This window comes from Ochotona princeps, chromosome X (genome assembly GCF_030435755.1).
Source record: "Ochotona princeps isolate mOchPri1 chromosome X, mOchPri1.hap1, whole genome shotgun sequence".
Classification (NCBI taxonomy): domain Eukaryota; kingdom Metazoa; phylum Chordata; class Mammalia; order Lagomorpha; family Ochotonidae; genus Ochotona; species Ochotona princeps.
Window position 1 is genome coordinate 6,522,359 of NC_080865.1, and position 26,144 is coordinate 6,548,502.

A 26,144-nucleotide genomic window follows, 5' to 3' on the forward strand; every position below is an offset into this window, starting at 1 on the left:
GCTAAGCCCCGCATGGCCCTGCAGGATCTCGTCCCTGCAGACTTGCAGCCTCATTCCCCAAGTGCTGCCTACCTCTCTCCTGTTATGTATGGCCCCACTGAACTGCTTCTAGGGATGCTCAGTTTTCCCTGCGATGTGCCATACTCTCCATTTCTCCTGGCTTTTGCACATGCTGTTTCTTGTGCTTGGAAGAGTTTCTTCCTGTTCTCTGCCATGTTGCCAGGCTTCAGTTTACCTTCAGGTTTTAGCCAGGTTTCAGGAGCCACCTTTTCAGTGAAGTCGTTCCTCAAGGCTGTCTCTCCTTGCCTGCAGCTTATTTGAGTGCTTCTTCTCCGGGCTCACACGGTACCCTTTATGGGCCACTCTTGGCAGTCTCTTGGTTTTTGTAAGCATGGGTCTGGAGTACTGTGTGCTCACTGATTTGGGAGGCACTGGTTACTTGCGTGCACTTAAACTCCAGACCTAACATGACTAGCCTATACAGAACTGTGAATGATCCAGCCAGAAAGCACAACAGTATCCAGTGGAGAGCTCTCTGGAGGGGCCTGGTATTTGAAGACCAACAGAGCCTATATTGACGAACTTCTATTTCCTTCCCCTCCAGATTGAGTCATATGTTTGCCGGATGTGCTCCCGAGGAGATGAGGATGACAAGCTCCTGTTGTGTGATGGTTGTGATGACAACTACCACATCTTCTGCCTGCTGCCTCCTCTGCCTGAGATCCCCAAGGGTGTCTGGCGCTGTCCAAAGTGTGTCATGGCGGTAAGGCCTCCCTATCCGCAGTCCACATCTGGGGTGCCTATGCTTGTCATCCTTCACCTGACCTTGTTAGAGCTAGGCTGGGCTGAGCTTTGGGAGAAAGAGGTTGGGGAGACTCCTTTGCTTTTGTCCTCAGGGAGCTCCTGAACCACATGGGGAGGGGAGCATCGTGACAAGACACCTGGTGAGATATAAGCAGAGACTAAATTGTGCATTAGACACTGAAGCGCGGAAGTTGAAGAAAATTACTAAGGGTAATCATCAGGGATGATGCAGGAAGCAGGATTAAAGGACAAAAATACTAAGAAAAAACATTGTTTTAATTTCCAAGTGTTTTATTCTTTTGAAAGAAGGCTTGGAAAACAGAACTTGCTATCTACAACATAGAGATAACCTTTGGTAATAATGTGGTATGTTTTCTTTTTTTTAAGAATTATTTATTTGGAAGAGTTACAGAGATCTTTCATTTGCTGATTCACCCCCCTCACAAACAGCTGGGGCCACAACAGCTGGGCCTGGGCCAGGCTAAAGCCAGGAGTCTGGAACTCCCAGTCTCCCACATGGTGGCAGGAGCCCAAGGACTTGGGCCATCTTCTGCTGCTTTCTCAGGCCAATAACAAGGAGCTGGATGGGAAGTGGAGCAGCCAGAACTTGAACTGATGCAAATGGGTTGCTGGATTTACAAGTGGCAGCTAGAGTGCTATGCTACAACACCAACCCCAGTAATCTTGTATTTTCTTTTCCTCTTTTTGATGTTAATGTGTGTGTAACCATCTTTAACAAGTTCGAGATCTTGTAATTCTTTGTTTTCATGTTTACTTCCTCAGTTGTTTTTCTCTTTTAAGTTTATTGAAGGTGTGATTTTTTTTTCTTTTCTTCGACCCATCATATGGGTATAGAATTTATTTAGTTGTTCCCTTCTGTTGTGACAGATAAATTGGCTTGAGGTTCTATAGGCTTTAACTTGAAGAGGTAGGAAGGCATTCCAGACTCAGTGATGGAGGAATAGCAGAAGCATCCAAGGAAACTGTACCTATTGCGGGTGGGGGCAGGGAGGAGAGCAGCTGAAGAAGTGATAAGGCCTAAGCAGCCAGTAAGTTTAGTTAGGGCATTTCAGGAACTTCCTACCTTTATCCTTACTTTCACTGCCTGTCTTCATTTTTCTCTGAGCAGATGTTGGTGGTCTCTGGTTTCACCCTGGGGATTCAACTGGGGTTATTTAGACCTGGGAAGCATATGACCTGTACACACAGCTGATGAAAGAATAGGGCAGTGCACAGTGACCTTGGCGTAATGGTGCAGAGTCCCAGAAGGAGTTTGAATATTAGCCGTGTCATGGATGAAGAAAACTGTCACCTCTACTTGACTTTCTAAGTGGTTATGAGTCAGTGGAACAGACTCACATTTACTTTTCAGACACAAGAGATGATGTTGTGTGTCTAACCCTGGGATATGTACAAGTTTATCTAAAGCCATGAACAGGTACAAGTGAAATATATCTGTGTGAGATACTCTAAAGAATAGGAATAGGGTAGGGTTTGATATTGCAGAAGTTTCTTCACTTTTTATCTTTCGAAGTACTAAAATGTTCAATACTATTTTCACATGCTTGTAGTTGTATCTGGGCATAAAAAAAACTCCCATAAATATCCTGCATGAACTCATATTTTAGCTAGAGAGAGAAAATGATGGCTGGAGAGTTAGGGTAACATATTGAAGTCAGAACCCATGGTTTAGACAGTGACATCCTAAAGGAGAAAAGCCCATGAAATATAGTAAAGAGGGAGGACTTTCTGCAGGTTGTGAAACTAGTTGGGTTTTGAAGCAGCAGTGAAAGTAAGCAGGAGAGGACATTGGGCCAGGAAGGAACTCTAGGGAAAAGCATGGTGGAAGTGCATGTGTGAAATGAAAAGACAAGGCTGAAATGGAGCTATTAAGTAAGGCCCGTCTCAGGGGCCTTGGTTGCAAACCCAGGGTTGTTTTCCCACTCTGTGCCCACCCCACATTTCAGTTCTACTTCGAAGGATTATTGATCTCTTTGCTCCTCCCTTCCTTGCTTACATGTTCTCCTTTGGATTCCAGGAGTGTAAGCGGCCCCCTGAAGCTTTTGGCTTTGAGCAGGCTACCAGGGAATACACTCTGCACAGCTTTGGAGAAATGGCTGACTCCTTTAAAGCAGACTACTTCAACATGCCCGTGCATGTAGGTGATCAAAGGCTGAGCTGGTGTTGGTGACTCATCTGAGTCAGTGGGGCCACGGTATGATGGGCCACAGTCATTTGCTACCCTGTTTCTCCAGATGGTGCCCACAGAGCTTGTAGAGAAAGAGTTCTGGCGGTTAGTGAATAGCATTGAGGAAGATGTGACTGTTGAATATGGGGCTGACATCCATTCCAAAGAATTTGGCAGTGGTTTCCCTGTCAGTGACAGTAAGCGGCACCTAACTCCGGAGGAGGAGGTGAGTGGATGAGTGTCATAACCGTATGTGACAGTTATGTGAGCTTAGGTCATTTAAGTGTTTGCAAGTTTGAGTATCTCTCTAAGATGGAGTGATTGTGTCTGCCTTATGCAGTTAGAGAAAATGATGAATGGAAAGAAAGCCTGATACCCTGCCAGTGCAGAGATGCAGTGGGTTCTTTGGCCTCTCTGGCGCCATTTCCTTATCTACCTTGAAAATCTGTTTAAAAAAAAAAAAACAACAAAGAAAAACAGTAAATGAGAAAGCATGCACTCCTAAGTGTTTGGGGATTGGGATTTAGTAGATAGGAAAAATTAAGTGCCCAGGTCTGCTTCAAGGGAGGAGTGTGTGTATGTGTGTGTGTGTGTGTGTGTGTGTGTGTGTTTTGATCCAGAACAAAAGTTCTTAATTTGTATGAATTTTGTGAATGGCTATAATTGTAAAATCCCCCTGAAATTGAAGTGAATTCAGTTGGAATTTTGTATGTATGCATTTAGGTGGGCGTGGAGAGGCATATAGTATTTTAGGTTTTTCAGAAAGTTTTGTGGCCTCCAAATTAAGGTTCTATAGGCTAAAGCAGATAACTTTTCTGGTCCTTAGCGAGACCCTCATCACCTTTCCACAAATATCTAACCTGACAGGAGTATGCTACCAGTGGTTGGAACCTGAACGTGATGCCAGTATTGGAACAGTCTGTACTATGTCACATCAATGCAGATATCTCTGGGATGAAGGTGCCCTGGCTCTATGTGGGCATGGTCTTTTCAGCCTTTTGCTGGCATATTGAGGATCACTGGAGTTATTCCATTAACTACCTCCACTGGTGAGTGAGGTCCTAGGAAGCCAGAAAGGCAGTCTTGGTGGGCTACCTCTATGACCTTGGATATGACTTACCTTGTTTGTCCCCTTTGTACTTGCACAGGGGTGAGCCGAAGACCTGGTATGGAGTACCCTCACTTGCTGCAGAACACTTGGAAGAAGTGATGAAGAAATTGACCCCTGAACTCTTTGATAGCCAGCCTGACCTCCTGCACCAACTTGTCACACTCATGAATCCCAATACCCTCATGTCCCATGGTGTGCCGGTGAGTGCCCAGGAAGCAGGGATGAGGGGATGATGGTTGTCTTCTGAAATTTACCCTTAGCTTTTTCTTTTTTTTTTTTTTTTTTTTTTTTTTTTAAAGATTTATTCATTTTATTACAGCCAGATATACACAGAGGAGGAGAGACAGAGAGGAAGATCTTCCGTCCGATGATTCACTCCCCAAGTGAACCGCAACGGGCCGATGCGCGCCGATCCGATGCCGGGAACCTGGAACCTCTTCCAGGTCTCCCACGCGGGTGCAGTGTCCCAATGCATTGGGCCGTCCTCAACTGCTTTCCCAGGCCACAAGCAGGGAGCTGGATGGGAAGTGGAGCTGCCGGGATTAGAACCGGCGCCCATATGGGATCCCGGGGCCTTCAAGGCAAGGACTTTAGCCGCTAGGCCACGCCGCCGGGCCCTACCCTTAGCTTTTTCTTACTGTGTTACTTTAATTGAGTAATGGGCTTGACTACTCTGAGACTTAAAATAACAGCAGTTATATACATAATGCAATAATGAGGCCGCTGGCCATGTGTTTGAAGTCAGTGGTTTAGGAATGTCTTATTATCATGTCTATGTTCCAGCAGTGGAAGAGGGCGATGGGGAAGGGGCAGGGCTAATCAGGTCTCCTTACTTTTCTTTTTTATCTGTTTTTATTTGTAAGGCAGAGTTACAAAGAAAGAAGGAAAGACAGAGAAATCTGTCATCTGCTGGTTCACTCCTCAAATGGCCACAATGGTCAGAGCTGAGTCAATCTGAAGCCAGGAGCCAGGAACCTCCTTTGGGTCTCCCTTGTAGGTGCAGGATCCCAAGAACTTGAGCCATCCTCTGCTGCTTTCCCAGGCTATAAGCAAGGAGCTGGACGGGAAGTGGAGCAGCTGGGACACAATATGGCACCCATAAAGGGTGCCAGCAGCACAAGTAGAAGCCTAGCTCACTACACCACAGGCCCCATGTCTCCTTTTAAGGACACACATCATTTCCATTGATCTCTCGTTAATGAGAACTTGGTCACATGACCACATAGCTACAAGGGAAACTAGGAAATGTATTTCTGCTTCTAAAAGATTTATATGTACCACCTACAAATTGGAAGTCATACTGTAAAAGAAGATCAAAATTAATATTAGGAAAATTATCAGTCTCTGCTCTGTTTTGCACACCATTGCCCTTTGGAGTAATAACAGATTGGTCCTGGCCTGTCCTCTCTATATTCCTTTCCCACTGTAACCCACATTATGCTGCATGTACAGCTTAGCTTAGCTCCAAGAAACTCTCTATTCCTGGGGGTTTTTAGCATTAGTTAGCATCAGCTGGCTTTCAGTGCTGCTCTGAAACAGCAGGATCGACAGTTCTAGGGAATAAGCCTGATCTATGATCCCATCGGCGCAGGAAGCGGTACATTCCTCCATCTCTGCTCTCTAAGTCTTATTCTGTGCTGTTTTTCTTCCCTGTTCCCTTCCATGTTGCGTGCTAGTATTGATTGTCTCTATGCAGGATCCCTGGACATCTGTACAGTAGGACTTTGGCCTAGGTCAGTGGTTCTCACTGGACTCACTTCTTGCCTTTATCTTGTTGTGATGTACTATATATGCTCTGAGTCATTTTTTTAAGCTTTACTTTTTATTTTTATTGGAAAGTCAAATATTACAGAGAGGAAGAAAGACAGAAAGATCTTCTGTCCGTTGATTCACTCCCCCAGTGGTCATAACAGCCAGAGCTGAGCCGATCCGAAGCCAAGAGCCTGGAGCCTCTTCCAGGTATCCCAAATGGGTGCAGGGTCCCAAAGCCCCAGGCTGTCCTCCTCTGCTTTCCCAGGCCACAAGCAGGGAACTGAATCAGTGGCCATATGGGATCCCGGCACATTCAAGACAAGGACTCCAGCCGCTAGGCTACCGCACCAGGCCCATCTGTGAGTCATATTTTTTTCATTATACATCTCCATGATACTCAATCAAAGATTGAGAAATCTAGAGAATTAGGAGGAGGCATCCCACAACAGCTCAGTCTTCTTCCACTCAGAGGAGCTAACTTTCCCTTTCTGCCTCACCCCATGATCGAGGACCCTCCCAGGTTCGCATCAGTTCTGTCCTTTCCTCTCTCACTTCTTGATCCGTATTGCTGCACCAGTCTTTGTCTCATGCCAAGGAAAACTGTAAGAATAGAAGACAAAAGGATTTGAGCAGCTAAGGTACACACAGAGGGGCTTCAGAAAGTTTGTGAAAAAGAATTCACATTATCTCTTTTTAAGTTAATTAGATAATCTCCCATGTACTGTTTCACCCTCCAAATGGCTACATCTGCTAAAGCTGGGGCAGGCTGATGTCAGGAGACCAGAATTCAGTACAAAGCTTCCATGTGGATGGCTGGGACCCATAGACTTGAGCCAGCACCTGCTGCCTCCAAGGGTGCACGGTAGCAGAAAACTAGAATTGGCAGGCAGTTCAGTATAAACTGTAGGAATGTCATGCAGCGTCCTAAGCACTACACCAAATACTTGCTCTTCACATTACGTTTTAACTGGATTTTTCATAAATTTTTAAAAACGCCTTGTAAGCATGGATTTTAAATGTTTGGCACCCAAATAAAGTTGTCTTTTATTTCCATTTTCTACCAACTGTGTAAGGCACCTACAGAGGTAGAAGGTCATGGAGCTATTGAATCTTTACCTGTTTTGGAAAAACAACACTGATTTTTAAATATGCGCTCTTTGCTTCCACTTCCACAGCATTTTTTTTCCTGCTTATGACTCACCAGCTTCACTGCCCAACTGCTACCTTGCCACCCTGCCCTCTGTCTGCCCTGCCCTTTATAGTTCCCAGCATCTTCAGGCCCTTTGGACTTGGCAGGCTCCCTCTCAAGGAAGGCATCTGTGCTTTTCATGTTCCCATGCTGGCAAGCTGCAGTTGAGCCAGCTGGAGCTCCCTCCAGCGCTGTCTTTAGCCTGCATTCCTCCTGCCTTCCCCTTTGGTGGGAGAAGGCCGTTTCTTTTTATAGATGGGTAGTGTAAGTATTATCTTCATTAAAAATGAAGCATGTCACCTTTCCAGAAGTACAAAATGGAGTGATCATCTCTATCCTGTGGTCATTTCACCTTAAAATATTGTATGTTTGCATATGTCATTTTTATGTAAATTTGGACAAAGCAGTTATTAGTGTATGGATTGTACAGTAAGCTTTGGTAAGTTTACATGTCTAGGGCTACACTGTTCAGTTCCATAGCCACTAGCCATGTGTGACTTTTGGGCACTTGAACTGTGCCTAGTTCCAACTGAAACGTGCTGGAAGTAAAAATAAAACCATATGGCATTTCCAAACTTAGTATAAAACAAGGATGTAAAGTGTCTCAGTAATATTTTTATGCCAGTTACTACATTAATTACATTAAGTTAAGTAAGATATATTAAGATTATTGTTATCTGGGTTTTTGTTTAACTTTGTAAATATGGCTACAAAAATTTAAAAGTACTTATGTGTGTAGCATATTTCTCTTATACAGCACTGATGAAAAGATAGCTTTATTACACTATCATTTGTGTAGCATAAACTTCATGTGTTTTAAGTGCACAACTCAGTGAATGGACACAGCTGTGTTGCCTGCACCACAGTGCAGTGTTAGAATACTTCCATCCTCTCAGAAGTAACCCTTTGGGCCCATTACAGTCACTATTTATTCCAGCCCTTGTCCCCAGCAGTCACAAAGTTGTGTTCTACCTACCTCTACAGACTTACCTTTTCTAGAATAATACATCTTTTGTGTCTGACTTCTCTCATTTCTCCTATTTTTTAAGGTTCATCTATGTTGCGGCATGTGTCAAAACCTCATTGCTTCTGTGGCCTAATACTCAGTTCAGCGATTGATGAATATTTGGGTTGTTTTTGCTTTCTGTCTGTTCATAATAATTGTTATGTTTAACATTTGTAGAATGTGAGGAGAGCTTTTCCAAAATGAGAGTATAGGTTGAAACAGTCTCAACATTGGGTTCCACTCCCAGCTAAGTTATATGAGACTGCTTTGGGATTTAATTTTCATAGCTATAAAATTAAGGCTAGATGATTCAGCAAATATTGCTGGAGCTCCGCTTGGGTGCAAGGCCACTGCTCAACACCTTGAAGGGAGATAAACCAGTGCTTGCCTGTATATGTGTGTGTGTGCACAATTGAATGGAAGACAGAGAAACATAAACAAACATAATGAAGTATTACAGGCATTGCAAGGGAATAACAGACTGGGCACTATAACAATACAAGAAGCAAGTGTATGGAAAAGGTTTATACACGTAGTGATCCTTGGAAGAGTGAGTGTGCCTGCTGGAGCCGTGACTTTATTGTGTATTCTTGGGAATTCCAGAAAGGGGCTCTCAGCAGAGGCACGATCTTATCAGCTTTGCATTTTTTAGAAGGTAATTCTAGTGATTTGTAATAGAAATCAGTAGAAAATGCAGGCAAGAAAAGCTGATGTTGCGTCTAAGTAGTGATAGGTTTGAGAAGAAGAAAACATACTGGAGATGAAAACTGATACATAACCCAAGTACATGTCGACATATTTGCAAATAGGAAGATTCAATGTTGTTAAGATGTTAACTTTCCCTTTGTAAATCCAGAATCCTAAGCAACGAATTGTTGGTTGGAAGAGAATATACATTTTAGGTTCTTGATATGTGTTAACAAATTCACTTTTCAGAGAGTACCCAGCACTGTAGCTACTTGGCTGTGTCTTCTCTAGCATTGAGTGTTCATCTTTAACCGTGAAACTTCTTGGTAAAAGGGATTAATTAATTATATGCATGGCTGCTCCTGTTCCTTTCTGAAATCTCACTAAAATGACATGAAGGGACTTTTTTGGTTTTTTTACAATTTTTTTTTTAATTGGAAAGGCAGATTTTACAGAGAGAAAGATCTTCCCTCAGTTGATTCACTCTGCAAATGGCCACAATGGCCAGAGCTGAGTTGAGCTGAAGCCAGAAGTCTTTTCTGGCTCTCCCATATGGGTCCAGGGTCCCAAGACTTTGGGCCATCCTCGACTGCTTTCCCAAGCCATATAAATAGAGAGCTGGCAAGTGGAGCAGCCAGAACACAAACGGGAACCTATGTAGAATGCTGGTGCTTGCAGGCAGAGGATTAGCCAGGTGAGCCTTGTGCCAGCCCCACAAAGGGACTATATATTTTTTTAAGGTGAAAAATCAGACATAGGAAAAAAAAAAGGGAAGAAACGATGACAAAATTGCTGGGGCTATAAAACATTAATGGAAAAAGTGAATTTTTAATAGCTTATTTACTCATTTACTTGAGACGCAGAGACCTTCCTTCTAGTGGTTCTGTCCCCAAGAGGCAACATGGCCAGGGCTGGGCCAGGCCAAAACCAGGAGCCTGGAGCTTCATCTAGGTCTCTTGCCTGGGTGGAAAGGATGTAAGTACTTGGGCCATCTTCTGCTGCTTTCCCAGGCCATTAGCAGGGAATTGGGTTGGAAAAGAAGCAGCTAGGAAGTGAATTGGCACTCATATGGTGCCAGTTTCGGGGCCTGCTGCACCACGACACTGGCTCCCAAAACCCTGCCTCTTCAGCCAGTACTGAGGTCATCTGATTTCAGCCTCGGAATCCGCCACCTGTTTGCAGTCAGTGGTCACGAGCCTTTTAGGGATATAAATGAATGGGGTGAAAATAAGGATTGATGCATATCTGTGTATCTGTGTAAGAAGCTGTGAGAGCCTTTCACAAGCAAGTGTCTACACACTCTAGTAAAACAGTAAAGATTTTATTTCTGAAGATGTTAAAACAGAGGAGTGCTTTAACTTGAGCTCTCCTAGATACCCTTGACAAGGTTGGAGTTAGAGTGGTTTTTGTCATTGTATACATGCTAACTGCTGAGGACCCAAGCCATTTTTGCCACATAACTATTAGAACACTGACAGCTTGGCCTTTTTCCCCACTGGAAGAAACTTAGAAGATTTTCTGTAGGAATGTGATCTAAAAGGAAAGACCTAGAATTCGCCATACTAAATGATTTAACCAGATCACTTAACAGTGAGCGCAGAGTTGACAGACTTCACCTGTGTACTCAGAGCTTCCATTCAGCTTTTTGTCTCTTCCTCTTACATGTAAGCAGGCAGTCCCAGAATACCAACCAAGGAAGCAGGAAATAAAATAGACTCAAACGAAAAGCAACCCTGAGAAACAAAAGCCAGTCGGGGGAAATAAACTTGAAAAAAGGAAACATTGATGTCTTCAGAGATAACCTCATCTCATCTGTAATTCCACTTTCTAGGGTTTTAGTTATCTTTGATCAACCAGTTAAGAAATATTAGATGGGAAATTCCAGAAATAAGCAATCTATAACTTTTGAGTTGTGCACTGTTAATGAGTACTGTGATGAAATCTGTGCCATCCTGCTTTATCCTCATGGGATGTGAATCATCCCTTTGTCCAAGCTATCTATGCTATTTGTGCCACCTACCCGTTAGTCACTTAGTAACCCTTTCAGTTATCAGACTGACTTCATGGTGCCATGGTTCTTGTGTTCAAGTGACTGTTGTCTTCGTTAGTAACGGTCCCAGAGTGTAAGAGTAGTAAGGCTGGCATTTCAGAGATGTCAGTTAAAAGCTTAATGCAATTTAAGTTTAAAAAAAAGAAAGAAAGAAAAGAAGAACAATCTCTAGTAAGAAAAGGAAAAAAGTATGTGCTGAGGTTGCTAAGATCTGTGATGTCAACCAGTCTATCCATGACATTGTGAAGAATGAAAAAAAAAATGTGTGCTGGTTTTATTGCCCCATCTTAAAATGCAAAAGTTAATAATGTGCAGTATGATAAGTGGTTTAGTTAACAAATGAAAAGGAGTATGTATGTGTATATAGGAAAAAATCATTGTGTGTATAGGATTTGATACTGTTGGCAATTTCAGGCATTTGCCAGGAGTCTTATAACATATCTTCCACAAATAAAGGGCAACTTGTGTACTTCAAAAATGGAAGAGCAGGATTCTAGTTACAAAGACCATGAAGAGCAAACTGGAGGGGAAGGGCTCGGCATTTAGCCTACTGTGTCCCATGTCACAGGACCTGGGTTTCCTGGCCAGCTCTGGCATGTGATTCTAGCTTCCTGGAAATACAGACCCTGGGACACAGTGGTGATGGCTCCACAGTAATTGGAGTTCCTGCTACCGACTTGAGACACTTGGGTTGAGTTCCCAGCTCCCAGCCCAGCCTTGGCTGTTGCAGACATTTAGAGTATACTAGCAAATGGGAGCTCTCTCTTTTTGTCTTACATTAATTACTAAATAAAAGAGCATACTGAGAATGTGCTCAACTTCAGCAGAAGTGAAAAACTAAAAGCAAAAAGTCTTGAAAGTTAAGTAATTCTAAAGATGGAAAAGAAATAAAATAATTTGTCAGATTCAATATTCCTATAACAGAAACTGAGAAGTGACTAAATGTAAACAAAGAATGAAATTCAGGAAAATTCCCTAAAGAATTAAATTTCCAGAATCAAAGGGCCTGTGTAGTACATGAATGAAAGTAGTTCTACAGCAAGATAAATCTCATGAATTTTCATGTTAAACACTGGGATATAAGTAGATTTTCATGTTAAACACTGGACTATAAGTAGATTCCTATAAGCATCTTGTGGGACAAGGGGCGGGAGGAGCAGTGTTTAAGATTTAACTTGAGGGCCCAGCAGCGTGGCCTAGCAGCGTGGCCTAGCAGCTAAAGTCCTCGCCTTGAATGCTCCGGGATCCCATATGGGTGCCAGTTCTAATTCCGGCAGCTCTGCTTCCCATCCAGTTCCCTGCTTGTGGCCTGGGAAAGCAGTTGAGGACGGCCCAAAGCCTTGGGACCCTGCACCCGTGTGGGGGACCTGGAGGAAGTTCCTGGCTCCTGGTTCCCGGCTTCGGATCGGCACAGCACCGGCCGTTGTAGTCACTTGGGGATTGAATCATCAGATGGAAGCTCTTCCTCTCTGTATCTGCTGCTCTCTGTATATCTGACTTTGTAATAAAAATAAATAAATCTTAAAAAAAAAAAAAAGATTTAGCTTGAAAGAGTGGTGGTGAGAGAGAAACCTTCCAACCACTGATTGACTCTAAATAGCACAACAGCTGGGGCTGGGCCAGGCCAGAACCAGGAACCAGGAATTCCATCTGAGTACCTACACAGGTAGCAAGAACTCAGATTCTTGGGCCATCAACTTCTGCTTCTCTGGTCTCATTAGGAAGCTGGATTGGAAGTACAGAGTAGCTGAAATTTGAACCAGGCATGTTGGATGTGGCATTCCAGGCCCTACTGTGGGACAATATCTGTCCCAGGGATAAAGGTTTAATTGAAAGCATTAGATAAGAATAGTGGGGATGGTGTTGTGGTGAAGTGGATTAAACTGCCATCTGCAACACTGGCATCTCATGTGAGTGCTGGTTATAAATGAATCCTGGCTACTCCATCTCCAGTCCAGATCCCTGATAATGTGCCTGGAAAAACTATGGAAGATGGCCCAATTACTTGGGCCTCTGTACCTACGGAAGCACCTGGCCTTAGGGAAGCTCAGCTCCAGCCATTGGTGCCATTTGGAAAGTAAATCAGTGGATGGAAGATTTACATTCTTTCTTGCTCTGTTTTTTGAGTAAATGAAAAGCTTTTTTGAAAAAAAAAAATCAGAATGGCCAGGCAGTAGACATTGGCACAACAGTTAAGATGCACCTTGGAATACCAACATCCCATATCAGAGTTGCCTGGATTTGAGTTCTGTTTCCACTTCCAGTTCCAGCTTCCTGCTGATGTGTACCCTAGGAAGCAGCAAATGATGACTCAAGTTGTTGGGTCCCTTCCACCTGTGTGGCATGTCTGGTTTCAAGGCTCCTGGCATAGGCCTGGTATAGGCCTAGCTGATGCAGACGGTTGTAGAATGAACCAGCAGTCGGACAAGTTTGTAAGAATAGACATTTTTCGGGGGGGGGGGGGAGGCTCTTCCCACGATTCTCAGCAATCTGTTAGATACTCAAGCACATTGAAGAAGCATACCAAGAAAGAGGTAGACATGGGTTTCAAGAAATAGGATATTTGTCCCAAAAAAGCAGTAGTTGGAGGAGGTCCAGATTAGAACTAGGTAAAATTCTACATAAGAAATCTTTGTAGAACAGTGAAAATAGGACAGGAGATTTTAATAGTTTTCAGAAAGTTAGGGATTAAATTACTAGTATTGCATAGAAAGTAGAAAATTGAGAGTTGCAAGCATGTTTAAGATTTATTTATTTGTTTTTTACTGGAAAGGTAGATTTTTAGAGAGGAAGAGACGGAAAGATCTTCCATCTGCTGTCTCACTCCCCAAGTGGCCGCAATGGCCGGAGCTGAGCTGATCTGAAGCCAGGAGCTTCTTCGGGGTCTCCCATGTAGCTGCAGGGTCCCAAGGCTTTGAGCCATCCTCTACTGCTTTCCCAGGCCACAAGCAGGGAACTAGATCAGAAGTAGAATAGGGGGAACACAAACCGGTGCCAGGATGGCATCCCAGTACTTGTAGGCAAAGGATTAACCAGTTGAGCCGTGGTGCCAGGCCTATAAGGATGTTAACAGAGGCTAGGGACCTGTTATTTGGCATTGTTGAGGTCAGTGCCAGAATAATCTGAGGAGGTAAAAGTGGTAGACTCTGGAGAGGGGAGAACCTGCTGATTTTATAGCAAATGTGAAACCATTTGACTCTTAAAAATTCATGCATAAAAAGTAATATTTATACCTTTATTAAAATTATTAGGAAAAGTGCCAGATAGCATTTGCCTCACTGATTGCACTACTGCTTGTGTTATTAGCATCCCATAAAATGGAATATGTTTTCAGTCCAGATGGATCTAATTCTTTCTGTTATACTCTTAGAGGCCTGCAGGTTACACTGTTACACTCTTAGAGGCCTGCAGGTTAAGTTGTTACATTTTTAGAGGCCTGCAGGTTAAACTGCTACATTCTTAGAGGCCTGCAGGCTAAGTCGTTACATTCTTAGAGACCTGCAGGTTAAACCGTTACATTCCTAGAGGCCTGCAGATTAAATCGTTACATTCTTAGAGGCCTGCAGGTTAAGTTGTTACATTTTTAGAGGCCTGCAGGTTAAACTGCTACATTCTTAGAGGCCTACAGGCTAAGTCGTTACATTCTTAGAGACCTGCAGGTTAAACCGTTACATTCCTAGAGGCCTGCAGATTAAATCGTTACATTCTTAGAGGCCTGCAGGTTAAGCGACTGCTTGAGACACCAGCATCTTGTACCAGAGAGCCAGTTGGAGTCTTGGCTACTCTGTTTCGGATCCTATTCCCTGCTAAGATGCCTGAAAGTCTCTGGAAGATGACTCTACTACTTGGGCCGCTGACACCTCTGTGGGAGACCAGGGTGGAATTCCAGGCTCCTAACTCATCCTGGTCCCTCCCTGGCCATTACAGCCCATCTGGGGAGTAATCCAGTAGATGAAGAAGCTCTTTCTCTTTCCTTGTCACTTTGCCTTTCAAGTGAATAAACTGCTAAATCTTTCTTAAAATGACTAGGAAAGGGCCCAGTGGCGTGGCCTAGCAGCTAAAGTCCTTGCCTTGAACGCTCCGGGATCCCATAGGGGCGCTGGTTCTAATCCCAGCAGCTCCACTTCCCATCCAGCTCCCTGCCTGTGGCCTGGGAAAGCAGTCGAGGATGGATGGCCCAAAGCTTTGGGATCCTGCACCCGCGTGGGAGACCCGGAAGAGGTTCCTGGTTCCCGGCTTCGGATCGGCACAGCACCGGCCGTTGCAGTCACTTGGGGAGGAGTCTCTCCTCCTCTCTGTATATCTGACTTTGTAATAAATAAAAAAATAAATGAATCTTTATAAAAAATGACTAGGAAAGTTAAGATATCTTGTTAAGTGCATCTCTTACTTTTGACTCTGAGATTTCTGTCATCTGTCCACATGGATCAGGACCATGACAGTAGAGGTCCTTGTTGGAGTTGCAGGTTCTGGGGTTGGTTCTCTTGTTAGGTGGTATTCCTCAAGACTTTCATTTGTCTCCTTAAGGACCTTGTACTTAGATCAGATTTCTGTAAACTAAGATAACCTCGATTTCAGTGGGCTTGGTTGGGCTGTTTTCATCCTCAGGTTGTCCGCACAAACCAGTGTGCCGGAGAATTCGTCATCACCTTTCCCCGTGCTTACCACAGTGGCTTCAACCAAGGCTACAACTTTGCTGAGGCTGTCAACTTTTGCACTGCTGACTGGGTGAGTCTGGAATGAGGTGGGCTGGCAGGATGAAATAGGATTGTGGGGAAGCTGAGGCACATTGCCTCCAGTCTTGGCTGTAACTCAGCTTTGAACCTGTCCGTAGCTGCCGGCTGGGCGTCAGTGCATTGAGCATTACCGCCGCCTCCGAAGATACTGTGTCTTCTCCCATGAGGAGCTCATCTGCAAGATGGCTGCCTGCCCTGAGAAGCTGGACCTGAACCTGGCAGCAGCCGTGCACAAGGAAATGTTCATCATGGTGCAGGAGGAGCGGCGGCTGCGGAAAGCCCTCCTGGAGAAGGTGAGCGCAGGGGCAGTGCCCTGTCGGGCACACCAGCATGCTGCAGGTGAATGTGAGGCAGAGGTGGGACCAGGGAGAACTCGGAGCTGCTATTGTTTTTGCGTGTGGCCTTTTTTTAAAAAAAGATTGATTTATTTGAAAGGCAGAGCATCAAAGAAGAGGAAAGAGAGAATCTGAGAATCTTCCATCTGTTAGTTCACTCCCCCAATAGCCCCAGCAGCCAGTTGTGGACCAGGCCAGTGGTAAGAGCCAGAAATTCTGTTGGGACCTCCCACGTGGGTGGCAGGAGCCCAAGCATTTGGGCTGTGATCCACTATTTTCCCAGACACTTGCACGGAAAGCTGAATTGGAGGCAGAGCACTCAGGACTCTAGGACCAGCACTCAATGGCAGAACACTGGGCTCTCAAGCAGTGGCTTAACCTGATGTGTTGCAACAGCAGCCCCAGCCTCTACTATTAGAATGGAGTGAAAAGAACTAGACCCGTTTGGATTAAAAACCATATTCCATTTTTTTTGGTTTTACTTTTTACAAACAACATGGATAAGTCAAATTTACTTAGTCATCTTAAAATTGGTGATAATGGATCCGGTGCAATAGCTTAGTGGCTAAGTCCTTGCCTTGCACACGCCAGGATCCCATATGGGCATCAATCCAAATCCTGGCTACTCCAGTTCCCATCCAGTTTCCTGCTTGTGGCCTGAGAAAGCAGTTGAGGATAGCACAAGGCCTTGGGACCCTGCACCCGCATGGGAGACCCAGAAAAGTTTCCTAGCTCTGGTGCCTGACTTCAGATCAGCTTACCTCAGGCCGTTATGGCCACTTGGGAGTGAACCAGCAGACAGAAGACTTTTGTCTCTGTATCTCCTTCTCTCTGTAAAACTACTTTTCCAAGAAAAATAAATCTTTTTTTTTTAAATTTGGTGATAATACTTTTTTTGCATAGGTGAGTGGATTAAAGATAATGTTCAATAACTGACCCAAGCAGATGCTGATAGAGCAGCTATTCATGATTCAAATAATCCAACAACACAGATGCACATATGAAACTTCACTGGTAATGATTTGAGGGATAAACAACTTTACAAGTTACTTAATCTCTCATACTCTTAATTTCTCACTCCATAAAATGACATAATCTAACTTTTAAGGTCGTCATAAAGCTTGAATAAAGCATCTATTCCTGCTTTATACCATAGCAACTGCTGTTGCTAATATTCGTGCATGAAGAGAATGATTGAAATATGGAATTTTCTATGCCATTTTATTACATTCGAATGATTCAGTAACTCAAACTAGAGCAATAATCTTGCTAATTAGAAAAATAGTGCTTTAATCAAGTTCTCATAAGCTTGCATCAGTTCTGTGTGTAGCTGCGTGGAAACTACTACAGAGCTATAGATTCCATTGAATAGTTACAGTAACTTTCTTCAAACTCTGCACTTGCCTAGTTAGGAAATGGACTTAGAGTCCTCTGTGAGGTTAGAAAGCAGTGCTGGCCCTGAGCAGTCCCTCGTGGCCTGTTTGGGGTGCTGCTTTCAAACTCACTCAGCCCTCGCCTGTGAGCATGAGCACTTGGGGAACTTCCAGCTGCAGTAGCGCTGGAAGTCTGGGGCCTCTCCAGTGTCGTGTTAGTTGGTAAGTCCTGGACTTACCATCAATTTTCTGTGTTCCATGCTGCTATTAGATGATGGCCCTATGGCCAGACAATAGGAGGGAACCAAACCAAGGTGGGGAGAATAGTGTTTCTCACCCTGACATTCACATACATTGCTTATGCTTGGCCCTTAGCTGGGGAAGGGTCTTGATGCTCTAGTCTTAGAGTCCTCTCAGAGATTGTGTGCTTGAGCACTTGCTTGCTGGAGAGGACCTTGTGGTTTGCATTCACTTTTCAGGAGTTCATGATTTTGAAAAACAAACAAAACCACAGGGCCTAGGGCTGCAACCTTAGAATATTTTCTAGCTTTGTATTGAAAATTACCCGCAGTCAAATCCTCCCTTTGGCAAGTTAGATTGTCCCAGAGATTTGGTCTCCTCCTCAGCAAAATGATGTAGGCCTGTGTTGTTGTTACTTGAAAATTAGAGCTAATATATGTGTTTAGTGCTTAATTCTGATGATAAATTCCTTAGTTGCTTTGTTCATCCTTGTAACAGCCCAGTGAGGAAGATATTAAGCTTCGTCTTACTAAAGCTGAGTGGGCTTTATAAGTACATTGGGCTTAGAGCTTTGGGAGAAGTAGAGACATTAAAAGTTGATATGTAAAAAGAACCTCCAAAGAACCAATATTTCCCTGTGAAATCCCTAAAATTGCCCATTGTACTGTCCTCCAGTTACTCCAGCATCGCCAGCTTTCTCTCCATTTTTGGATCGGATTTTGCTTTCTCTTCATCTAAGCGACAGATGAAGTCGTTGGTTTAGGTTTGGAAGCTGTGTTGTTGGGGGAAAATGTATCTTTAAACCCTGGACACAAGCACCTGCACACAGTGTCTCCTGCCTGTTTAGCAGCCAGCATGGTGCCTAGAGCACATTGGGCTCCGAGTGCCAGGAAGCCAGGTTCATGCCCTACACCAGGCCTATCTCTTGGCCTCTCCCACACATTGCCACCTCTGTGGGAATTTGGTTCATCACTTTGCTCACCTTCTCTCACAAGAAAGGCCTTTTCACTGATCTGATTCTTAGCTGATTGTTCTTCCTCTATGAAATTCTCTCTGCCTCAGCCCACACTGATCTTGCCCTGGTTCATATTTCCCTCTCCCATCACACTCCTGTTCCCTCCCTGGCGTTGAGAGTTGGGACTTTACAAAGGGCAGGTGTCTTCTATTGAATTTGGCCTTTGCAATCCCATGGCCCTCAGTGTAGATTTGAGGCAGAAGTAGCTCTTGGTGATGGCTGAGATGGTGGTTTCAAACTCCATCCTTTCTTTAATTTGTTGGGGTCAATATGCCCTCAGGGCATCACCGAGGCTGAGCGAGAGGCGTTTGAGCTGCTCCCTGATGATGAGCGCCAGTGTATCAAGTGCAAGACCACGTGCTTCCTCTCTGCCCTGGCCTGCTATGACTGTCCAGATGGCCTTGTCTGCCTTTCCCACATCAATGATCTCTGCAAATGCTCCAGTAGCCGGCAGTACCTGCGGTGAGCATGGGGTGTATCTAAAGGAAGTGGGGCAAGGAGAAGGGTACAGAGCTAGGCCAGACATGCTCTGGCCTTGGTCTCTTCCTCCAGGTATCGGTACACCTTGGATGAACTCCCTGCCATGCTGCATAAGCTGAAGGTTCGGGCCGAGTCCTTTGACACCTGGGCCAACAAAGTGCGAGTGGCCCTGGAGGTGGAGGATGGGCGGAAGCGCAGTGAGTGATGGGGGGACGGAGGGACTCCACAGGCAAGTTCTATTCCCTTTCTTCTGTCCCCTCAAGCCCCTTCCTCTGCCTTTACTCAATGCTGCCTACTCCTTGCTGCTCTTGTTCTCCCTCTAGGCCTTGAAGAACTGAGGGCACTGGAGTCTGAGGCCCGTGAGCGAAGGTTTCCCAACAGTGAGCTGCTACAGCGACTGAAAAACTGCCTGAGTGAGGCAGAGGCATGCGTGTCCCGGGCTCTGGGGCTGGTCAGCGGCCAGGAAGCTGGGTATGATAGCCGTGAGGTACTGGGGCTCAGCTAGGGAGCTGAGGGCCCCACCTCCTGGGCAAGAGCGACTGGGGGTATACTCTTCTACCATGGAGCAGACAGAGCATTAGCAGAAAGCTGCCTAGAACTGGCATGTGGGATGGCCTGGAGGGCAGTGGGGAGGACGGGAGGCCAGGCAGCTTAGGACAGAGAGGAAAGGGAATTTAGAAAGCCAGAAAGTATCAGTCCGTACAGGAAATTAAAGAGAGTAAGGCATTTTGTGGGCAGGGGAGTAGTGTGGGATGTTTAAGGGCAAGAACAGGAGACAGACATAAACCTGATCATAGGTTTAGAGTTCATGGTAGAGGATAGGTTGAGAAGTTCAGCTTCTGCGCCATCAGTTAGTTTCTAAGCCCATCCCCTGCCCCATGGATTTCCTTCTAATTATTTTCCTTCATCATATGAATGCACTTGGATTTTAAAACTGTCCCTGTAAACCTAGGAAATTGAGGGAGCACTGAGGTGTGCAAGGTCCAGGTAGACAGGTATAGTAAGAAAAGGCTTGGGCTCTTTTGGGCATAGAGATGGGGGGAGAGACTGGGTTTGGATCTGAAATACCACCTCTGAAACTCCAAAGCCCCCACAGAGCAGCTGGTCTCCAGATGACCCTGGCCGAGCTCCTCGCATTTCTGGACCAGATGAACAACCTGCCTTGTGCCATGCACCAGATTGGTGATGTCAAGGTGAGGAGGGATTGGCTTGGAGTGTTGTTGGGGAATTGGGTGGGGGACCTGAGCAGCATGCCGCTCTTGACGCCCTTAAAAAAATGAAAATATTTGGGCAAGACAGTGATGCACGTTTGAGAAACTAGCAGGAGGTTTCAAGCCAGGGTTTAGTGACTACCCCTTAGAAACAGGATTTGAGGGGCAGGTGGCAAGGGTGTGAGGACAGGATGCATTGTCAGGGAAAGGACTCCTGGAGGAAGAGGAGGTAAGGTAATAAGAGTGTTTGCTAGTTGTGTGTGGAAAGTTGAGCCAAGTTTGTGAAGACAGGAGAAGCAAGATGGAAAGGGCAGTAGACAGTGTGAGCACCTAAGGCTTTGTGTGAGCATCAAGTGCAGCATAGCCTAATACTTCTTAGAGCCAAAGGGTCTGTCCAAGATCAGAGTCCTCTGCAGCCCGTATTGAGAATCTCTAGGGATTGGGTCCAAGAATGTGCACTGTAACCAATTCCCCAGAGCATGCTAATGAGCAGTCAGGATTAGGGCCCACTAGCTCAGGGATTGGAGAAGGAGAGCCTGGCTCCTGTCAGGCTTCCTTTTCCCGGAAGGTTGAAGGGTAAGAAGGTAGGTGGGACGAGGGTATCTGGTGGTGGGACCTCGAAGTGGGCCCAGCTGAGGAGTTTGTTCTTCATCCTGTATCCTGGTAGGGCATTCTGGAACAGGTGGAGGCCTACCAGGCCGAGGCTCGTGAGGCCCTAGCCTCACTACCCTCCAGTCCAGGGCTACTGCAGTCCCTGTTGGAGAGGGGGCGGCAGCTGGGGGTGGAGGTACCCGAGGCCCAGCAGCTCCAGCGGCAGGTGGAACAGGCGCGATGGCTGGATGAGGTGAAACGCACGCTGGCCCCCTCAGCCCGAAGAGGCACCCTGGCTGTCATGCGGGGACTGTTGGTCGCGGGTGCCAGTGTTGCCCCTAGCCCTGCTGTGGATAAGGCCCGGGCCGAGCTGCAGGAGCTGCTAACCATTGCTGAACGCTGGGAGGAGAAGGCCCACCTCTGCCTCGAGGCCAGGTAGGTCAAGTCTCCCCTCTCTGCCACACTCCCATCGTTTAACATTCATAAGGTGCAGAAGCTGAGGATGACTCCCACAGGCGGCCTTGTGTCTCCACAGTCCCGTTGGTGTGATACTCTCGTCCACCTCCTCCTGTTCCCTGTCTTGTCCTTGTTTTTGCTTTGAACTCCATGTGTGCATAGAGGCAGAGGTGTATAGAGGACCAGCCCTGCAGGCTGCCACATGCACATATGTGCACAGAAGCACAAGGAACAGGCAGCGGATGGATGTTGGTAGAAGGATGCTGCACACAGGGCATTCCTCCCTGATCACACACACAGGTTGTGTGTAGGTGTTGCCAGCAGGCTGGCAGACTGGCGGGTAGCAAGGCAAGATGTGAGAGCTGTAGCAGAGGGTTGTGGGTGTTCATATAGTGCATAGGAGACAGGGTCTGCTGGTCTCCTGCAGGCAGAGTATAAGCCAACAGGCCCAAGGAACTTCAGGAGTCAGGCGTGCAAGGGGCCCAGACAGATACAGTGAGGGTCAGGCTGGACATCAGGTCAGCCAGATCACACTGCGTCAAGTCCTCTCTCTCGTTTCCCTGCTTTTAGGCAGAAGCATCCACCGGCCACGCTCGAGGCCATAATCCATGAAGCAGAAAACATCCCTGTGCACCTGCCCAACATCCAAGCTCTCAAGGAGGCTCTCGCCAAGGCCCGGGCCTGGATTGCTGATGTGGATGAGATCCAAGTGAGAACCCTGCCACCCTCCAGCCCTGGGCTTTCCATCTACCTGGGAGGAGATGGCCCGTCACTGGGTTGAATGGGCCGGGGAGAGGAAGGGGCACCGTACACAGTGAGGAGAACTGGAGATGGCAGGTAGTGTACAAAGAGGGAAGCAAGAGAAGCTGCTGCTTTGGATGCCTCTCGCAGGTTAGATGCATCCGGTAGATAGATACATTGTGGATGAGCGAGTCAGGTGAGCCAGGTACATGTTTGGGTGATACATATGTTCTTTCTGCCTTAAAACTGCGTCTAGTTTGACCAACTTGACACCAGGCACAGAGTAGGTGCTGCCAGGTTGAACTGGGCTTTCTCTTGCCCCTACCTCCAGAATGGTGACCACTACCCTTGCTTGGATGACTTGGAGGGCCTAGTGGCTGTGGGCCGGGACCTGCCTGTGGGACTGGAGGAACTGAGACAGCTGGAGCTGCAGGTACTGACAGCGCACTCCTGGAGGGAAAAGGCCTCCAAGACCTTTCTCAAGAAGAATTCTTGCTACACACTGCTAGAGGTGAGGCCCAAGACCTTGATCTGCAGCCTCTCCACCAGCTGGCGTGGCTCCTGAGAGACAGCTCCTATGAGAACGTGGGCTGGGGAAGGGCGGGCATCAAGGGGAGGGGAGGAGAGGGTTTTGGAAGCAGGGAAAGCCCAGTCACTCCCCCTCTGTCTGCCTGTCTCAGGTGCTCTGCCCGTGTGCAGACGCTGGCTCAGATAGCACCAAGCGCAGCCGGTGGATGGAGAAGGAGCTGGGGTTATACAAATCTGACACAGAGCTGCTGGGGCTGTCTGCGCAGGACCTCAGGGACCCAGGCTCTGTGGTAAGGAGCTTAGGCACAGACGGGACAAGAGCCTGGCAGTCAGAGAGCGTCTGAGCCGGGGGACTATGGGCAGACCACTTGCTTCCTGAGCCACAGTCCTGGTTTGGGAGTGGGGTGTTAAGTGGCCAGAGGAGAAAGAAGGTAGGCTGCTGACCAACCACCCCCCCCGCCTTCCCCTGTCCTGGGCACGGCAGATCGTGGCCTTCAAGGAAGGGGAACAGAAGGAAAAAGAGGGTATCCTGCAGCTGCGCCGCACCAACTCAGCCAAGCCCAGTCCACTGGCATCGTCGACCACAGCCGCTTCTGCAACTTCGATCTGTGTGTGTGGGCAGGTGCCGACCGGGGTAGGAGCGCTGCAGTGTGACCTGTGTCAGGACTGGTTCCATGGGCGGTGTGTTTCAGTACCCCGCCTCCTCAGCTCCCCACGGCCCAGTCCTGCCTCATCCCCATTGCTGGCCTGGTGGGAATGGGACACCAAATTCCTGTGTCCACTGTGCATGCGCTCACGGCGCCCGCGCCTGGAGACCATCCTGGCATTGTTGGTAGCCCTGCAGAGACTGCCTGTGCGGCTGCCTGAGGGCGAGGCCCTACAGTGCCTCACGGAAAGGGCCATCAGCTGGCAAGGCCGTGCCAGGCAGGCTCTGGCCTCCGAGGATGTAACTGCTCTGTTGGCACGACTGGCTGAGCTCCGCCAACGGCTGCAGGCTGAACCCAGGCCTGAGGAGCCCCCTGCCTACCCTCCAGCCCCTGCCTCAGATCCTCTCCAAGAAGGCGGTGGCAAGGATATACCCAAGGTGAGCTGCTCGGCCCTTGTCTTCACTTCCCAGGCTGCTACCCTCTCCCCCTGCCTGGGCTCCAGTGCTGCCCTGTTTTCTAATGCCAGCCTCCTGGGCCCAGCCTCCTTGCTTCATTCCTCAGCTGCCAGCTCCTGGACTCTGCCTGCTGCTGGCAGCCTGTGTCTGCCCCTCACCTCTAGGGAGGAGGAGCAGAGGTCCTTCAGCCTCGTTACCCTGTAGCTCATCCTTGCCATCCTTGGCAGGTCCAGGGCTTACTGGAGAATGGAGACAGTGTGACCAGTCCGGAGAAGGTAGCCCCCGAGGAGGGCTCAGGTAAGAGAGGTAGGTAGGTCTGCAGGTATGCTGTGGGCAGGCTGCTGACAGGATGGGGGATCAGCACAGTGACCAGGGGTCCTTCATTTTGGTGTGGTGCAGAGAAGACCACAGGCAGCCTCTAACCTGGTCTGTCCCCACACGCCCCCCAGATCTAGAGCTGCTGTCCGCCCTGTTGCCGCAGTTGACTGGTCCTGTGTTGGAACTGCCTGAGGCAACCCGGGCCCCGCTGGAGGAGCTCATGATGGAGGGGGACCTGCTGGAGGTGACGCTAGATGAGAACCACAGCATCTGGCAGCTCCTGCAGGCCGCACAGCCTCCGGACCTGGAGCGAATCCGCACACTTCTGGAGGTGAGCGTGAGGCTTAGGGTGGGGACCCAGAGATTGGTCCGGGCTGGCCGGGAGCCACAGTCTGATCCCGGGCCCTCCACCTCTTTCTGCCTATCTGATGACAGCTGGAGAAGGCAGAGCGCCATGGGAGCCGGGCTCGCGGCCGGGCCCTGGAGAGGCGGCGGCGGCGGAAGGTGGATCGGGTTGGGGAGGGCGATGACCCAACCCGAGAGGAGCTAGAGCCAAAGAGGGTCCGGAGCTCAGGGCCGGAGGCTGAGGAGGCCCAAGAGGAGGAGGAGCTGGAGGAGGAGAGTGGGGGTGAGGCCCCCCCTGCACCCCTCCCCACCGCTGGCAGCCCCAGCACCCAGGAAAACCAGAATGGCTTGGAAGCGGCGGTGCTAGGGGCCGCCTCGGGCCCCCCGGGCCCTTTCTCCACTTTGACTTCCAGGCTGCATGTGCCCTGTCCACAGCAGCCACCTCAGCCACAATTGTGACAGTGGCTGAGCCTAACAGACCCACCAGAGACCTCCCCCAACCCCAGGGCCTCAAGGATCCTCTTTCTGACCATCAAGCCTGCTTCTTGGGAGGTGGGCAGGTGGGCTTAGCCTCCCCGCCCCCACCCGCCCTCGGGCCCCTTGACTTTTATACTCTGACTCCAAGGTATTGTTCAGACCTCAGCTCCTGGGGGCCGGCCCCTGGAGGCCCCTCCCTGGGAGCCTCTAACCAGCATTCCCAGACACCTGAGGCAGACACACAGCTGGGCGGGCAGGGAGGCAGCAGGGGCTGGGCCGGCACCATTCCAGAGACAAGGCCAGTGCATATGCAAACTGGGGAACTCTCTTCTTCCTTCTCTCCCCAGTTCAGGCCCTGGCCAGGCCGCGCTACACTAACCTCCCTCTCGTCCTCTCCCTCTTCTGCCTCCCCGTCTCTTTCTTCCCTCCTTGCTCCTCCCTTCCCTGACTGTTCACCCAGGAGGAGGAAACTTCACTTAGCTGTGCTCACAGGTTTTCATGTTAGAGATGTGTCTGGGAGCTGCCCAGGGCTCTCTGGGATTGGAAGAAAGCTTTTGGTGCTTGTCCTCACGACCACCTCGGCCCTCCCTCCCTGTCCTCCCGTCTCCTTTCCTCCTCCTGGGTTCATGTTGTAATAAAAGATTGTTGGTGTGTAATTAATTTGTTCAAAAGCAAAAACAAAACAACAAAAAAAAACTTGGTTCCAACTGAAGCCTATTTTAATTTTATTTTATTATTTTCCTCTTGTTAGAAATAAAACCCTTAGCAACATTTTTTGGAAATGTGTTTCTGCAGTGCATTTATCTTGGAAAGGGAGAGCCGTGCCTCCAGCAGCCACCGGAGGTGCACTCCGCCAGCCCCTGCTGCTGCCATTCCCCCGGCCCTAGCAGGTGGGCACAGCACTGCCCACCAAAGCTCTTACACAGCAGTCCCCCACAGGCAGATGCCTGCCTTCCTAGCCTTGCCCTCCTGTGAGGGGATTCCCGCCCATGGCTCCCGGGGTGTGCTTTACATCCTGTGACATGCTGCGATTCCATGTTTAATTCAGTGACTTGGACAGTACTGCTCTGATCATGTACTGCTTCCAGCTATCCCTGATGCTTCATGGCCCTTAAGGTCAAGATGATGTGAGTAATCTCTTACTTTCTAGAATGCTCTCCTGCCACATTCTGGGGCCGTGCTCTGGCTTTGGTCCCCTGGTCCTTTCTGATCCTGCTGAGTGTGTATTGAAGGCCCAGATGGGTCATTGGCAATCCTGGAGGTCATGTCAGACAGCTTTAAATTGAAATGAACTTCCCATTACAGTTCACTCCCGTGAACAGTGAGATGGCTTTCAGTCTGTTCAGAGTTGTGCAGCCATTGTTGCAAAACTTAATGTTTCATCACCCCTTAGGTATTGCTGCCATCAT

The 26,144-nt window shown here is 47.8% G+C and overlaps 1 protein-coding gene across 8 annotated transcripts in view; it reads left to right on the plus strand.

Moving 5' to 3' along the window:
- Positions 1 to 25,517, plus strand: part of KDM5C (lysine demethylase 5C) — a 34,338-nt gene extending 8,821 nt beyond the window's left edge. For 4 of the 8 annotated variants that reach the window (XM_058659092.1, XM_058659091.1, XM_004598319.4 and 1 more), the window contains exons 8-26: positions 605 to 763; positions 2,843 to 2,962; positions 3,060 to 3,218; positions 3,860 to 4,041; positions 4,141 to 4,303; positions 15,396 to 15,515; positions 15,622 to 15,816; positions 18,767 to 18,948; positions 19,039 to 19,163; positions 19,290 to 19,437; positions 20,054 to 20,159; positions 20,845 to 21,203; positions 21,795 to 21,933; positions 22,297 to 22,476; positions 22,646 to 22,783; positions 22,978 to 23,577; positions 23,823 to 23,901; positions 24,045 to 24,244; positions 24,349 to 25,517. In XM_058659092.1, coding sequence (XP_058515075.1) covers positions 605 to 763; positions 2,843 to 2,962; positions 3,060 to 3,218; positions 3,860 to 4,041; positions 4,141 to 4,303; positions 15,396 to 15,515; positions 15,622 to 15,816; positions 18,767 to 18,948; positions 19,039 to 19,163; positions 19,290 to 19,437; positions 20,054 to 20,159; positions 20,845 to 21,203; positions 21,795 to 21,933; positions 22,297 to 22,476; positions 22,646 to 22,783; positions 22,978 to 23,577; positions 23,823 to 23,901; positions 24,045 to 24,244; positions 24,349 to 24,717 — 3,723 coding nt within the window. In that variant the 3' untranslated portion in view covers positions 24,718 to 25,517. The remainder of the gene's footprint in view (positions 1 to 604; positions 764 to 2,842; positions 2,963 to 3,059; positions 3,219 to 3,859; positions 4,042 to 4,140; positions 4,304 to 15,395; positions 15,516 to 15,621; positions 15,817 to 18,766; positions 18,949 to 19,038; positions 19,164 to 19,289; positions 19,438 to 20,053; positions 20,160 to 20,844; positions 21,204 to 21,794; positions 21,934 to 22,296; positions 22,477 to 22,645; positions 22,784 to 22,977; positions 23,578 to 23,822; positions 23,902 to 24,044; positions 24,245 to 24,348) is intronic. The other 4 variants (XM_058659093.1, XM_004598321.3, XM_058659096.1 and 1 more) reach the window with 2 other exon arrangements.
- Positions 25,518 to 26,144: the final 627 nt, after the last annotated feature.